Here is a 16,722-nt window from a genome sequence, read left to right on the forward strand (position 1 = left end):
CAAGCATCCGGTTACCATCGTTTGCGTTTCCGTCGCTTAAAGCTCCGTGTATATAGATATACACGTAAGAGAGCGCGGCTAAGATAACGATACCTTATAGTTCCGAGGTCCCGGTAGTTTACCGTATCGCGGTAAGGCGAGCCGAATTCTGTAGCGTCGTTAATAGATCTATTCGGTACACGGTGTCTATACTGTTAAACCTCCCGGAACAATGTTAGACTAGCGGAGAGGGCACGAGAGGCTGCAGGCATGGGACTTGTCGATGGTTTATCTTGCAATTAGCTTCACGCAACATGGTTGTTGCGTTTACGAAAGACCGAACGCAGCTGCGATAACGTTCTCGGTCGCGTAGCCGATCTATCTTCGCTCCAAGTTAGTGAATCCTTAAAGTTGCGGGTGTTTTTAGGGTAATCATGTTAAACTTAAGACTCAAAGAGAGTAATTCATCAAATGTTTTATTTAGAACAATTCCTTTGCTTAATTCTAAATAAAATAAGGCATAACGTTGTAAGTTGAAGATTTATTTTAAAAATTATCTTAATCTTATCTTAATCCTCTTTAACTGCATGTAACGTATCAATTAAATCACGAATCTTTACTATTCTTAGTCAGAGTACAATAAAAAATAGGAGCTAATCGACACACACGAACGATCCTAAATTAGTCGTTAACTGCGGATTGTATCTCATATTATTTGTTATTATATTATTAAAAATTAAAATCTGCTGACACAACAGTGCCTTGTTTCTTTAGGTGCGCACGCTGTTGGAGAACCCAACGCGCTACCACGTGGTGCAGAAGCAGAAGAACCAGGTGCGCCAGTACCTGCACGAATCGTTCCGTGGCGGTGAAGTCGGCGGGGGTGGCAGTAATGCGGTTGTCGGCGGAAGCGCTGGTAGCGAGGGTGGCGGCAGGACGCCGGTCGACGCCGGGCCGCCACCCGTTCCAATGGTGGTGCAAAGTGCACCGCCCGGCCCGCAGCTGCATCACCCGAAGCCGCAGCATCCTCATCTCGCCTCGTACCCGCATGCCCCCGCACTGCTGCCGCACCACCCCGGTAACCCGACGGTGGTCTCGCCGAGTCCGGACCCCGCCATGTCCACCACCGGCACCATGTCCCCCGGTCTGTCCAGCGTCGCCACCAGCAACTCCGAGGTAAGTGTGTTGCATGTGTAGTAGCGTATCGTGAGCGATGAAGCAGTGCTTCTCATTGTTTCTCAAATTAATACGGAGGTCAAGAAGAAAATTGGTTTAAAAGAGAAAGTATTATAGCATTGATTGGTCTCACATTTTTTCCGATTCGGAGACAAGGTACGATCGCGGCGAGAAGATTGATTCGATCGTCTCGCATTGGGTTTGACGTTACAAACGGTATTCGAGTTTAGAAACGCGCGCAGTTCCCTGCAGCAGCTAGCGACGAAATCAGGACGGTATTGAGAGGCGCGCGACGGCGTCGCGCGAGGAAAGCTATTTTTCTAAGTCGCCCGCTCATTCGATCCAATCTAAGTACGACGTTTTCGATTAACGCTAAATGGACTTACGTAATCCATCGGTTATCCCGCAATCTCCGAGCGCAACTTTACTCGCTCGCTCGCTCGCTCCTTTAATAATTAATCACGCATATTCTCGACATCGGCGATTCTTGCGTAATCTCGGGAACGCGCGCGCACGCGAGCGTCGCGAATAATTTCTCGGCGAGACTTTAACCCACTTGCGAGCGTCCCCGAACGTCCGCGATTCTTCCTCGCGACATGTTTTTTTTGTTCTTCTTGCAGTCATTCTAAAAGAATCCGCAAACGCGAAAGATCGCGCGCGCATTTAGCACCGCGCCGGAAGCACGTTTCACGAAGCTGCATCGTCCAAGTCCAAATGGGATTCGCGGCACGCACGCGGTGCTAATTGCCGTCTAGGTCTGCAAATCGATCTGATTTGCGTCGCAAAGCAGATCCGTAAACCGACCGAGAGTACGAGACTCTCCGAAAGTGGGTTCTGTGGAAGGCTCCGTCACGTATTCGCACCGTGAACTTAACACCGTGGCTCTCTGATTCCCGAATCCTTGGTGACACCATACGGTGTGCACAACGTATTATTTTTACAGAACCGAGAACATGCTCTTCGCGATGCTAATATGTGCCGAGCGAGAACGCGAGTATTTGCGAGCCTCGTAATCACACTTAAGAGCAACGCTTCCACTCAAAGCCATGTAAATCTCTTGAATGTACGCGGAAAATGTTTTATCTCGTTTGTCATAAAGATTTTATATTGACGCTTCTGATATTTCATTGATATCTTTTCGACGCTGTCACTCTTTACGTTTTCAATATCATACAATGACTAAATGGGAAGTGCGAAATTATTGAAGCGATTTGTTTCTCTCTCGCATTTTATATAGGATTTTGAATGTCGAAGAATGGCAAAGAGAACGGCAGCGGATATTAATATTTGAAGAAATAAAACCTCTCGCACACAGCGTCAAACGCCGCGCACCGTCGCGGACGCGGAAAAATTTGCCGCTGAATTCCATTTTTCGACTTTAAATCTCCGCTCGCATGAGTGCGTGCAGCGTATAACGTAATATTACGCGGAAAACTTGGAGTCAGCAAACTTTATCGCCAAACGACGCGTGCCGCATCGGGGAACGTCGCGTTCCTCTTAATTTGCCGTCGACGTGGAAACTTCCGTTATGATTAATCCGGCTTTCATTTCATCTCGTGAACGCTAGACCCGCGCGCGTAAAAAGAGAACGCGTAATCGGTGCAACATTTTTTCCCATCTGCCTTTTGTCGTGCCAAAGGTAATAACATGAGCTAACTGTCGTTTCCCTTGGTGGTTACCCGGTATATGGCGTGTACGTGAAGCGAGCTGGTGGCTCGTTAATTCATCAGCGCTTTACGATCCCGGGGCTTTTAATAAGGCGAAATTGTTTTCGGTGACGATATACGTGCACGATACCGAGCGACCGCCTTTTAAATTGATCCTTTGATCTGTCGTGCCCCCGCCGCAAAGGCAACTCGCGTGTACCCGGTGTCTCGGTCGACAACTCGGCGATGACGTTTCAAGCCTTCAAGGCAAGACTTCGAGACCCGATTAACACTCGAGCGCGAGTTTTCTCGCCCGCGATTTTTTCCTCTCTTTCCGCGCTGATTAAATTGTTTCGCGCGCAAACTTCTCGGAAATCAAATGAGTTCAGGCTATTTGTAGGATAGCTGAGAGGAAAAAATCTGCTCCCGCAAATGCGAATGGAACTCGAACAAGTTGCAGTTATTTGCGTACCGATGGGTGTTCGCACTGAAAGCGTGATGCTCAAGTGAGAATCGGATTTTTTTATGTGCGGCAACCACATAAAGTTTTTTTGCAGATTATTTTTCCTACCTTTGTAACATCATTTACCAGATCATTTACGTATTTTTAGAAGAAACATTATATTAACTATTTATAGAAACATTATCGCAATTATTATTTTAAGTAAGGCAATCTAGGTGGAGTGTAATATCCTAATCCTCGAGATACGCCTATTAGTTCGCATCATTTTGGCTTTTCTAAATTTTACTCCCGAATTCGCTCCCAAAAGATCTCGGTACGTGTATAGATTGCAGATTCTATTCAGCGGTAAAGGTCTCTGAAAAAAAACCAGTTAATATATGTACCTTCTCAAACGTCTGTGACCTCGTTCGCCAGCTGACCCAGCATGGCTCTCCATTTTGAATAATGGATCAGGCGCGTTTCGCGGGACAAAGTAGATATTCGCGGTATTCGCCGACGGAGGACAAAGTGCTTTTAGTCAGATGCCCGCCCGTGGCAATTTGCGCGATGCATTCGTCGGCATATATCCCCGATTATGGATGTTCGGCGCCGCCGATACCGCAAGGCATATCCAATATCTCTAAAGACCTGCAAGTGATAGTACAAAATATTCTGACGGATATACGCGCGATTATTTGCGGCGGCATTGATACCGTCGGACTTCATTTTAATGACAAACTCGTATCAACGGCAGCTTTCATACGTTACAGCTCTTTAATATTCAAGACACTGCGAGTCTTTCTTCGTTCGTTCTGAGATGCTCCTCTGCCTCCGCTGTATTTACCGAATTTTATTACCGTAAGTACGTCATAAGCCGTAATCTCCCCTTCACTAGAAAAGAAATGCAGATTGTAAATCGTTCCATGAGCGAACGCGGCATAAATTGCGAGAGCAAGCGTGATCGCTTTTACTTTCGATCCGCCGATTGCGTCACGTGAGGCAGATAGCGAAACAGAGACCGTGCCGCGATTTCTTCTGCTTTGATATTCGGCTCGCATCCGCGAACATGAGGAAATCATGGTCCCTGTTGAAGAATCGTAAAAATGCCCATAAAACAGACGACGCATTTAGCATCCCTCCAGTACGTTGCAGTCGCGTATCTCCGTGCATCGATAATTTTAACAGTGCCTCTTGCGTGCGGAAAAGTACACGGATTTCGTCCTCGAAATGCTCGCGCCGCGTGCCGAAGCCGCGATCGTTAGAGCGCGATCAATCTTCGTTACACGCTCAATGTGGCGGATGACATGCGGTTGTCCACTCTGATTACCATCGAGATTGATGTTTCTGTGAACGGGCAGTTTTACAAGTTTCGCGAATCTGCGAATTTCTTATGCCGATAAGCATTGCTGATCGCTCCATCTCCGTACAACTTATTATCTCGAGGCGAAACTTTTTTCGTGTTTCTTGTCGAGTCTTTCCGTGTGTTGCTGTCTTCAGTACGTCTAGGATCTCGGATTGCGAAGTCTTGGCCGTCGAGGCGCGCTATCAGCTTAATTTTCATTGGCCTGACATTCGCGATGTATGCAAGGCCTTAAGCCCTTAATACGTCGGCGGTTTGAATGGCTTAGGACTCGGCATTTGCACCTGTTGCAATGCAGAAATCTCATTTGTACGCTCGCATTTAACAGTTTCCTTTGATATATATATATATTTAACGGGATTCCGCATCGGACGAACGATGCATTTCGTCGTGATAAGTCGAATATTTTCGCTATGTGGCGGAAAGGTCAATATCTAATTTTAGATGAATCGAGTTGCGAGTCGCAGATTTATTTCCTGTCAAATGCCAGAGTTCCATATCGAACAACACGATTCGGTCGCTCGTGTGGGACAGTAAGAGACTATATATATTATTAATTTATAGATAAAATATAAATACGTCGTTGCAAGTGCAATCGATCAGCGTAAATCTTTCATCACGATTGAAATACTCTGGTTTCCATAGCGGCGATCGCGTACGCGCTACGAAGAATAATAAATTAGTGGCGGCGCAGGCCATGTTACATAATGAACATATCTCGCTCGTCTTTCTGTCTCTTTTTCTTCCCACATCTCCAGCATCCTATCTAAATATTTTCTGTCGTTCTTACTTTCTGCAGTATTTCAACCGATTGCGTTGCTCCAGTAGATCTAGTTTAGCGGCATCGATAAACCGCGCTTACCAAATACGAGATCTGCTTCTGTAACCAAACTGAGTGCCTCGTATTTGTAACGCGCGCTCGGAATACGTAATGCCGAGTGAAAGAAAAAGATCTACGATCCAGAAATTTCGTTACTCGTCACGATCGTCTCGTCGCGCTTTATCATCGAGCCGGAAAAGTAGAAACTCAAAAATGAGAGGGATGTGCCAGAGTTGTCTCGATGTTATACGACGACGTCTTCGTTATCATTCTATGCGATTGTAATATTTATGCGGACTCTTATCTTACAAATGTATCCAGTTCCAGAAATGGAAAGTCTTAAATATGCTCTGCGCATACATGAAAATTTATCATGTAGTCTATTAATAAAATGGTTTGTCGAGTTACGGTGAATGGCGGTATCAATTTTGTTTTTTCCAGTTTACAAAGTGTGTACTTTGAAACGGGGAAGCGCAAAATTCTTGCTCGTTCTCGGGATCGTAAGTTCGCACAACGTCATCAAACTTTTCTAGCTTTTTAAGGAAGAAGGAAGGAAACTCCACGTGTTACACGCGACGCGAAACACAAGCGAGCGGCACTATCTGCCCGTATGATCTACCATCCGACAACGATAATCAGTATTGCAATTTGCGACGTTCTTATCAAACGCTAGTTTTCAGATTAGGTACTTGACTTAAGTCTTTGCCGCCGTATTATCCCACTTTGTGTTTTATCTCTTATTAACATATTTTCCATGAAACATTTTGAGTATTACGATGCTATTGTGTACATAAAAAGAAAATGAGAATGGACGTTTTTGAGACGTAGTAATACATTTGCAGTGAGATTCTGCAGTCCTCTCGCTCACAATATCGTTTATGCGTTTGTACATCATTTCCCTTAATCGCACGAGAATTTCGATAGGTAAAAAACGCATATTAAGTTTATCTTTTCGACCTCTGTAATTTAATGACTAAACGATTTGCACGGTACCTTGAACATAATTACATAATTACGCGCCGAGTATCATAATCGCATGTTGTGCAAGAGCAATCGCAAATTATTGTTTATTAATGAACGGTTATTAATCGTACTTTCTTTCAAGCTATCGTCGTACGGTCTTTAGAAAATGTTTTCAGGGATGAATAACATTAGATATTAATATAATCCGCTGCATCAAAATTCATTTAATCAATCGTATCAACAAGTTTACCATGCACGCTATTATCTTGTTTTCAATAACAAGGAAATTTATACGACTCGTAAATAAGCATACATCACTCTATAAGTAATCATTGCCGAAGACAAGATGGTGTGTGTTACATCTAGAGACATCAGATCAATATTTTGATGTAACGTCGCGGAACAGGCTTTAGATTTCTATCGTCCTGTTCGCTTAATGTATTTTAATTACCTATCATCGGAATCGTATTTTTCCGGTAATTATAGAAAGACGTACGACGTTCTGTGTATCACGCCTTACAATCGATCAGATTAGAAGCGACATTGGCTACCATTAAAAACCAGTCCCCTCAGAGAGAATACCTCTACATAGTCTCGTATTTTTGAAAACACAAAACTCCAACAGCACCGTCAAACATGACGCTTCCATTATCGCTTCGTTCCATCACATCCCCGATATCAATGGTCGATGGAATGGAGCCTCTTCCATACACATCTGCAAAAAGAAAAAAAAGAGGAGTTTCCACCATCACTGAAGTCAGAATCCATCTCGGCGAGGAGACGAATTTCCGCGACGAATTCGCTTTCTGCAACACGAGCGATTCGATTCGTGCGGCCGGCGGACCAGTCAACAACCTGTTGCGGCGGCCGTCGACGGCCGATTGAGAGCGGTCGAGCGCGTGGCGCGAGTATCGAGTACGGCCGAGTGGCGGCGAGCGTGACCGAGCGAAGCCGCGCCGCTCGGCTTGACGGCGCGAACGGAGCGCTGCCGGGCGGATGCGCCGCGCGTTCTTTCAGAACACGAGTTCGTCGCGGTGTCGCGAGGTGTGTTGTTTGTTGCTCCTGGTGGGCGCCGCGCACCTTGCGCGATCTATTGTTCCCGAGGTGTGTTTTTCGCGCGCGCGATTGTTGACCAGTTGACCATTTAACTCCACCGTGACTCACAACGTGCGAGCGAGCGAGTTCCGCGACCTTCGAGCGAGACCGCGCGCGCGCTCTCTCGCCGCGCACGTTTTGCGCGCTGTCCCGCGGAAACCCCCGAGCGCGCGTATCGATCGATCGATAGCGCCCGCGAGGCGCGCAGGACGCGTACTTTTCGACTTCTCGACGCTTGGATCGCGCGCGAAGCCAGCCAGCGAAGAATTGGCGCGTTCGTTTGCGACAACGTCGCAATAAAGTCGAAGTGCCATTCATCTGCATGCTCGAAGCGTCATCTCCGTCAACTGTCATCATCAGTCGACAAATTTAATTCGCCGGAGTGGCGGGATTTCGCGTGCGGGAAGCGCGCGCTTTTCGAACGTCGAGGCGATCAACGGGCGACGCCTCCTGACGCGAGTGCCGTAAAATTGAGCCAAGGACGACGTTGCAGTTGTCGTCGTTTCGGACTTTTACGATTGTGCGCGGAAACGGGAAGGTAAAGCGAGCCGCCGATCTTTTTATTGCGGTCTCAAATAAATGGAAACGGAGCGTTAAGCAAGACCGTGATTGTCGAAGAGGAATTAAATCGCTTGCCAGGGAGAGCTCGATGATGGATGTAACGTGGAGTATTACGCTCGGTCGAACAGCGTCGAACAGCTTAAACACTGTACGAGTGAAAGCATACGAGCTGTCGCCGGCGTCCTCGTGAAGGAATTTCGCCGCGGATTTATTCGCCTCAATGCGATCGGAGTTGCACAAGGCACAGCGAGGCAGAAACACGATTCATCGAAGACGATATAAACGCCGAAGAGCCTCGTGAACATTGGACCGCGCGAGTCGATTGAATCTGTGGATTCAGAATCTCGCAGTTTCCTAGAACGCAAGGATTTCCTCGAGACTTTTCCTCGCGCAACCTCGCGCTCTGTCCTTGCGAAGTCACCGAGGTATAACCGGCGCCGCGATTGTCGTGCAATTTCGAATATATCAGGCATTGTGTAGCGAACTTCCCTCGAAAGATTCCTCGAAGCGATTGGAAAGAATTTACCGGCTCCAAAATATCTTTATTCAGAGCCCGGAACAATAGTGGAGTTTTATTAAAAATCTCCAGAATATTCCCAAGACTCGAATATTACTTCACGGAACGTATCAGTCACAGCTTCAAGATCAGGGACTCGAGTTGTCGTCGGAAAGATTGCAAATCAGTAATCAGCTTCAACGTGCTTTCTGCATTATCTTTTAAAAGAGTCTCGTCACGATAGAGGAGAACGACGCATTTCAGATTTGAATCGTCTGTTCCGCCGAGCAATATCGCTCTCGAGGAAACGTCGCGAATCGCGAGAGGCGACGTTATCTTGGTAGCCGCAACCTTGAAGCTCGCAGGTGAAACCGCGCGGAGGGAGTCGCGCAAGGCCAGAATCAAGCACTCGATACATGCATAAGCGAGCGGACGATCAATCGAGGGAAATGCGTTCCTCTTTGTCATCATCGTCGTCGTCGGCGCGGTCGCGTCACCCATCCTGACGACGACGGAGGTGTCATCGATCGACCCAATTGCGATTGTCTCTCCCGCGAACGACATCGCGACCAAGTCGCCGGGAGCAGCGAAAGGAGACGACGCGCGGCGTCGGACACGGATGACGACACCCGGAGAGAAACGCGCGGAATAAAGGAACTGCTCGCACGGCCTTCTCTTGGACGAAACCGCTTGCGAGAGATCCAACCAGGCACGGCCGATACGGTTTTGTTATCTAATTGCTGGCGCTGATTGGGCAAGCGTCACCGCGAGCGTCTTTAGTGACTTGTGGGCAATCGTCGTTGGAAGCACCGTCTCGGATCGGCGGAATGACGACGACGCGTCCCGAGTTCGCCGGTCGCGACTGGAGAACCGTTTGACGGTTCCGAGCCACACCAAAATCGGATACCTTGGAGATCTGCACATTCCCGGCGTTCCCGAAATTCTTGTCTACTGATAATCGCACCTGTGAAAAGGATCGGTAGCGGAAGACTCGTGCATCGCTGGATGCATCGTTTGAGAGCAACTGGAGCGCAATTGATCAGCGTCAAGGGCACGTGTCGTGCAGCGGGGAAATTAATTGGTGATTTAAAGGACTGGATATCGTGGAAGCTTTCCCGATGATGCTGTTATCTAATTATCGACAGTGATTGTACGAGTGCCTTTGGAGATATCGGTGATCGGAGATAACGATCGTTAGAACGCAGAATAGTGAACGAACTATTAAACGATCTTCGGCATTCCGATAATTTCGAAGGGTTTTTTTCAAAATCCAGGATTATCCCATCCTTTGCGACCAATTTCACGGACACAGGAACCTTCTTGTCAATCTCGCAGGATCGAAGGACCATTGAACGCTCGCCGCTTCGGCCATCGCGAGGACGATTCGCTCGCATCGATCGCGGTTTAATTTAGTACTTAATTCGATCAACAGCGATGGGCTATTTCGGTGTGATCGGCATTGCCTCAGTGCACTCGCTCGTTTAATCGAATCGGTGATCGGACGGCGAACATTGCGCACCGGTAGCGTTTCCCCAGGGTATACACATCGATAGTACTCGGAAAGAAATCGACTGGAAGCGACAGCTTCGCGAGCACGTGTCTGTTAGCAACGGTCGCCGCTGCACACGATGCCAGTGTTTAACATTATCACGCGGAGGTGTAAGGTGAGTGAAGCGAATTAGAAGTTATCGGCCCCGGGGCCCGTTGCGCGCGCATTCATCTTGCAGATAATCAAATATTGTCCGTCTTTCGCGACGTCGATAAACATGATTTTTGGGTCGCACTCGGCGCGACCGACGAATGAAAGGAACGACCGCGGGAGAAGGTGCGAAAACGTTTGCTTTCGTCGATATTCTATACTTGTTGACTTTTGATTTTTGCGCCAAGGTTGAAGAGTCGGTGAATGCCTTATCAGAATAATTTTTAGCATTGAAGAGTCCGATGAAAGCTCTCGTAGTGATTCGAGATATTCAAAACTGGAGGCTGGAGCGTCACAATCAGTACGAGTGCGTTGTGGCTTAATTGCTTGTATTTAACATCCATTTTTAGCGCTAAACGCTGCAGTCCGTTCCTTTTATCAGTCTAAAAGCGGTCGTTCGTATTTCCGGCGCTAAATACGGCACGTGCATTACGGCTGGCTAAGTGCCGCGCAGTAAAACTGCATTTTGCCTTAACGGGTCGTAACTTTCGTTTTCGCGACGACGACGCATGCACTAACAGCGTGGCGTCATTATCATGCAACGAGCGCGAAGTTAACAGGCTGTTTTCGAGCGTGCACGATAAACGCGCGGCCGTCGTTCTCCATGTTCCGCGATTTCCGCCCGAGCGATGCAGCCGGGGGGATTTTTCTTCCATGATCTCGATTTCGTGTGTTCTCGCGGCGCATTCAATGATAAGATACAACGCGTCGCAGATAAACGCGCATTCGCGCGTCTCTTCTCGGCGCCAAGGCTGTTGTCACCGACAACAGTTCTTTTCACTGACGCACTAATTGCAAACTAATTTCAAGTCACAGTGAGATCTGCACATTTACAGATTGCTCAATGTTTGAAGTACAATATTTATTTTTATATATAAACTCGAGTGATTATTTTTACTAAAAATGACGAGCCTGAGGGGATGATATGAGTAGTGAAAAGCATTTTTCGAAATTTTCTCCAAAATGTCTTAGTAATCTGGAAATTATTTTAAATGCTATTTCAAATAATTTATAATTTTATTCTAAATATTTTTAAGTAAACGTGGCTACACAATCTTCTTCTTGCAACATTTTAAAATCAAAGTAGTTACGGTAATTTACAAATGTATGATTTAAAAGTGAAATGTCTCGTACGGATGTTTGCTCTTGCGTCATAATTTGCGATGTACATAATTTTTCGCACGAGATATCACCGCGTGATTAATTTTAATGATACTGATTGAAAGATTGATTTTTGCGTGGCATGGTATTCGAACTTGTTCAGATAGGCAGCTCGTATTCGACAAACAATTATCAGTAGTCTGTTTGCACCACGATTGACTGAGGTGTAGTTGATCGGCAGATTAATCGCTTTATCAATGGTACGTTCCGACGCGGCAATCTACGACGCGTCATGCATATCTCTCTCTGTCTATCTACGCGAATTGTCACGTATGTACCGATAACCTATCAGCCAAACGCCAATTCTTCTCACAACCGCGTGTTTCGGCGCACCAGCTCGTTAAGGCCATTAATTTACGCGAAAATAATCATTTTCGAGGGGCGAAAAGCGAGAGATGTAGGGAATTTTGTCGCGCTGTCACGGACGCGAAATTAGTTTTAAATTTTTTCGTCGTGCTGAATTTCCGCGCTATTTGCCTTCCCAGCCAACCGAAAAGAAACGAAAACGTAATGTACTCAGCCTTGACAGTAATATTCGCGTCAACGACGAGAGTTTCGACAGCCGTGCGTGATTCTACGGATAAACATCGATATCGTTTCCTCATTCTGAAACGTTATGGATCATCGTGCCGTCCGATTAGGAAACAATGCGTAGTTATCTCGCGTATTTCCGCTTGAGCATAATCGCACGCATACTCACGGCTTAATAAGCTGCATCCGGCCGGTATCGCGGTGTGAATTCGTGAATCGTCATGAATCGTAGGATGAATCGTCAGTTTTACGGGAAGGAAACATCGACGCGTATGTCGGAAGCGCGTCAGAGCGAGAGGGAGAAAAAGGATGTTCCCTTTCGGGTGCACCGGATGCGAGTCGGCCGTGCCAACATCGCGCGCTCACGTAATCCGCATCCGATGAACATTGTAACGATGCGCCGGAATAATAGCTTAATGCACGCGAAATCCTCGAAGCAGTCCGCGAGCTGACATAACGCCGGAGACGTTACGCACATACATACACACGCTCGCTCAGGTTCGCGAGGAGGAAGGCGATGTGACGTTACGTGTCCTCAAATAAAGCGAAGTAGTGCTTGTTACGTAACGCACAGCGGTGTTCGCGATAATTAGGTTGACGCTTTCAGATAAGAAGACTCGGTGGATGATGTGCATCCGCGAGGAACACGATAAGAGGCACCGCGCGCGAGCAATCCTTGATAATAATTTTCTCCCCGTGTGTACACAGACATGTAGATGTTCAAAGCATCTGATTGAGCTGAAAAATTAAAAAAGAGAAAAGGAATCAAATTCGGATGAGCGATTCAACGAGTATATCGACAGGTTTCGCGTTATCTGCTGGTTGAAAATTCAATTTTGACGAGCAGATAATAAAGCATTGCGCGCTCGATTTGAGGTCTCTAATCTTTTTATATTTCGATGGTATCTTATCTGTATTTGAGGCTTGATTACGCTGATCTTTCGAGTTGAAAATCGAAACGTGTCATCAGCGGGATTATTTATGCCAGCGGTGAACACGTGGAAGTAAAATTTCGAAATTTGGAGAGAAGAAATTATGCATCGGGATGATTTATAACGCGTTCCATTTCGCGATAAGACCAAGACGTATGCGAGCAGACAATTGCAATTCGCGTTTGCCTCTCTGTCTACGACGCGCCGGCAGTATCAAATGTCAAATTATGCGTAATTTCGCTCATTGCAGCGGCGTGCAGTGTGCACACGCGACACAGGAACGAGGCCTCGCCTTGAGGTATCACTTGATACTCGGTGCCAGTCGGTCGGGCTATGTGTTACAGTTCTTTCCCCAGGAATAATCCTTTAGGGTAGGCAATAAAAACGTGACCTGGAAAAGAAATGAGGCCCGCGAACGCCTCGCGAATCCGTCCATATCGCGCGCGACAAACCGGGTTACGCGACCGCGTTTTGCATAAACGCATAGCAGCTATTTCATCGCGCGTTTGATTTTTATGCGAGCGAGGAGCACAGAGAAGGAGATTTCTCGTCGCGCGCGTTCGCGGAAAATTTGCAACGCGCAAAAGCGGATTGGAACTTTGATCTGCGCTCGCGACGAACATAAAATCACGGAAACCTTTGCATTTGATCACTTCGCCAGATTGTCTTTTCCAAACACATCGTGATCCTGCGTGTCTAAAATAAAAATATTAAATTTAAATAATAGAATTTGAGAATTCCGTGATAACCGGCAATGAGTACATTCACTTTCGATGCGCATCGTTTTACTGGCGTTAATGAATTACTGAGGTTTCGTAATATTTCATAATTTATAATATCAGGAGATAAAAATATCCGAACAATGTACGGAGCGCCAAGGAGCGTAAAGTAAGTGGCGTAGCGGTGAAACGCAAGATACGCGACGACAACGACGAGCACGAGGACGATGACGACGACGACGGTGTCGTAATGCCGAGCGAGGAAATACGCGAGGAGATTAATCAAAGCGCTGGATTCCTGAGAGTGCGAGCGATAATGTTCCTGCTGCGCAAAGAAGCGCAGATAGCTTGTAATGTTTCCCCGTTAGTGCCGACAATCTTGCCTGGAACCGTGTCTATTTGTGCGCTCGCGCGGATCCGCGCGAATCCGCTCGCGACGCCGCGCGCCGTGGCACGATGCGATTGATATTCGGAATTAACGTGAGCACCGCGAGCGAAGGAGAAGGCGCTCTGACGATGACGGATTATGGGAATTACGTAGAAATCGATTCGTAGCGGCGACGGGCTAATATTACGCCGGACATACCGAAATGTATCGCACCAACATATTGTGCTCCAAGATTGATGACTAGCAAATTTCGATGCATTTCTCACGGCTACACCCTTCATAATCTGAGCGAACCGTTGTTATGAAGAAATTCTGGAATTACGTAAATACGGTGAACATGTTTTTTTGACAAGTTTTGAGTCAGCAAAATGACGTTTATTCCAAAAGAGCTCTATTACGTGTGTCTAATAAGAAAATTGGTTGCCATCAAGTTACTCGCTGGTGTCGTATTTTTTTCATTTTCTAATGTTTCGTTAATATTAAATTTCTCGTGTCTCGATTCCGATCTCGTGCAATTTCGGGCAGGAGACGCATTGCGGAGCGCGCGGACGGAGCGGTCGCGTGAGATAAATTAGAGCGCGCGAGGCAGCCCGGTCCGGTCGGTGGCTGGCGCGTATCCATCTTGAGGCAGTGCAGATAACCGGTAATGTTCCTAATTTGCAGCGTTAACCTTGCTGATACGCCGCCCATCTCCATGACGGTAGCGGCGGCTACGTAACGATCCGACTACGTCTACCTTATTTAACCAGCCGCCGCCAGTTTCGTTATGTAAAATTATACCAAGATAAAGCTGGAACAATTTTTATGTCCGCGTGCTCACGAACGTACGCGCGCACCTTCATCTCGAAATCGCATCGAACGCCGGAAACGAGCGAGCTTTTACGAGTTGCGACGTAATATAAGGGAAAAGGGAAGCGCACTTCACGGGCATACTAACTTCCCGCTACCGCGGGAAGAAGTATCTCGATGCCTGTGTTACGTCATCGCGTGGTATCCTGCTGGCCCTTATTTCGTAATAAAGGTCAGCGTTATGCCTCGTTGGTGATACCGCTGTCGCTGTATTTCAAGATGCCTATGCGAGATAGCGTCCCCGACCGTCGCCGTAATTCCGTCTCCCGGCGACGGTGGCTCTGAAAATTTACGGAACACTCTGACGCGTGCATGTTCTCAGGGGCAATGACGGTAAAACGAAAATTTATCTCGTACCGGGTTTTGGCATAATTACTTCGGCACTCGTACGTTCTTTTTCTGATGGAGTCATAAAGAAAGCTATTACGAAATGGTTGAATTTTACATTAGATACTTTATAAGCTGCGCAACGCGGCTCGAAATGCAACAGATTCGTTCAGCGATTTACTTCAAAAGCGAGCGAGCATTCGTCAAAAAAGAAAAAAGTACGAAACTGGAAAATTGCGGTTGGCTAAACGTGAGACGCATCTCAGTGGACAACACGTTCTCGCTCGCGTCAAGGGCCACGTCGCTTTTCACTCATTCACGCACTGCGTTCGTTCACGAGATCGCGGTATCGCGTGCCGCTAATGCCACGTTGGAAATTTCGGAAACGCCTCCCTCGAGCATGTCCGCGGCGAGCGTACAGAAGAAATGCATTTCACGGAGATGTAATTATAGTGACTGCGGCCTTGCGGCCGGTGCAGCTGCCAATTCACCGTGGGCGTCGAATTCGTGTATTGCTCATTGCCAACGTGACTCGTCGCTTATTACTTAATGCTGCACGCCAATGAGCGCCGATTACGATTTACAGTGTGAGCTTTCCGTCGCGGATTAAACGTAGGACGCTTCGATCCGCGGAGATTTATGTGCTTCTCGACGGTGTTTGGTTCAAAAGAATTTCGAGCGATGCAACATTCCGCGCGCGTTGCACTATTATACATTTCGGGATATCGGAGCATACGAAAGTTGCTGTGCATCCTAGATTTTATCTCGCGTATGTGTGAAATAAGATATCAAGATCAAAATATTACAAACTGTGGAAGCACCGGTAATTTTATACGTGTAACAGTAAACTGGCAATTAGGTACATATCAACGTGACGTAACGCGTGGACGTTAAAACCAGCCGCGGGCATTGGACCCATTCGTGCGTGCGAATTGTTAAAATCGCGCGTGTGGCGTCGCAAAAGCGGTGTTTCTCCTGTTGTTGTTCTTTATTTCGCGGTCTTGAAATCGGATAAACGTGTTGCAGGCACGTGTGTGGTATCGCGAGATCGTATTCAGCGCGAAGCGCAGATGCAGAAATTTGCGTGCACGTTTCTCTTGATGAACGAACGTGTCTATTTCCTGTGTTTACCTAGTAATTCGAGATAATATCGCTGCCGCGGCCGGAAAAGAGTGCGTAACAGTTACACGAAACACGCGTGATGAGACGCATGATAAAGGCGATAAATATTCAATCTTTTTTTCCCCCTCTCCGATGCGTGTTAATTGGATCGTGTGTTTCCGCGTGCAAATGGCAACCGTTTCCTCGAACAATATCATTATCTTCGGATCTTATCATTAGATATTTAAGCGTGTAATCGAGCGCGCAGGAAACGCCAGAAAAATTAAGTGTATCAGATTTTACAATACATTCATGATTTCCTCGATTTCGTGTGAATCTTGCGAGCGTTGCGTTGTTTTAATAAAACGTTTCAAGGTAATAGGACGCTTACATGAATTACATTATGAAATTCATGCGATCTTAATTTAGATATACTCTCGGACTTAATTTGAAAAGTGAGGAATCACGATTGGTTTC

General features: G+C 46.8%; 1 protein-coding gene across 1 annotated transcript in view; it reads left to right on the forward strand.

Moving 5' to 3' along the window:
- LOC105284230 (microphthalmia-associated transcription factor) overlaps window positions 1-16,722 on the forward strand; it is a 57,690-nt gene that overhangs the window by 12,136 nt on the left and 28,832 nt on the right. The window contains exon 3 of the mRNA XM_020033258.2: window positions 754-1,155. Within this exon, the coding sequence (XP_019888817.1) occupies window positions 754-1,155 (402 nt within the window). The remainder of the gene's footprint in view (window positions 1-753; window positions 1,156-16,722) is intronic.

The sequence above is a fragment of the Ooceraea biroi genome, chromosome 12, assembly GCF_003672135.1.
Source record: "Ooceraea biroi isolate clonal line C1 chromosome 12, Obir_v5.4, whole genome shotgun sequence".
In the NCBI taxonomy this organism is placed as follows: Eukaryota; Metazoa; Arthropoda; class Insecta; order Hymenoptera; family Formicidae; genus Ooceraea; species Ooceraea biroi.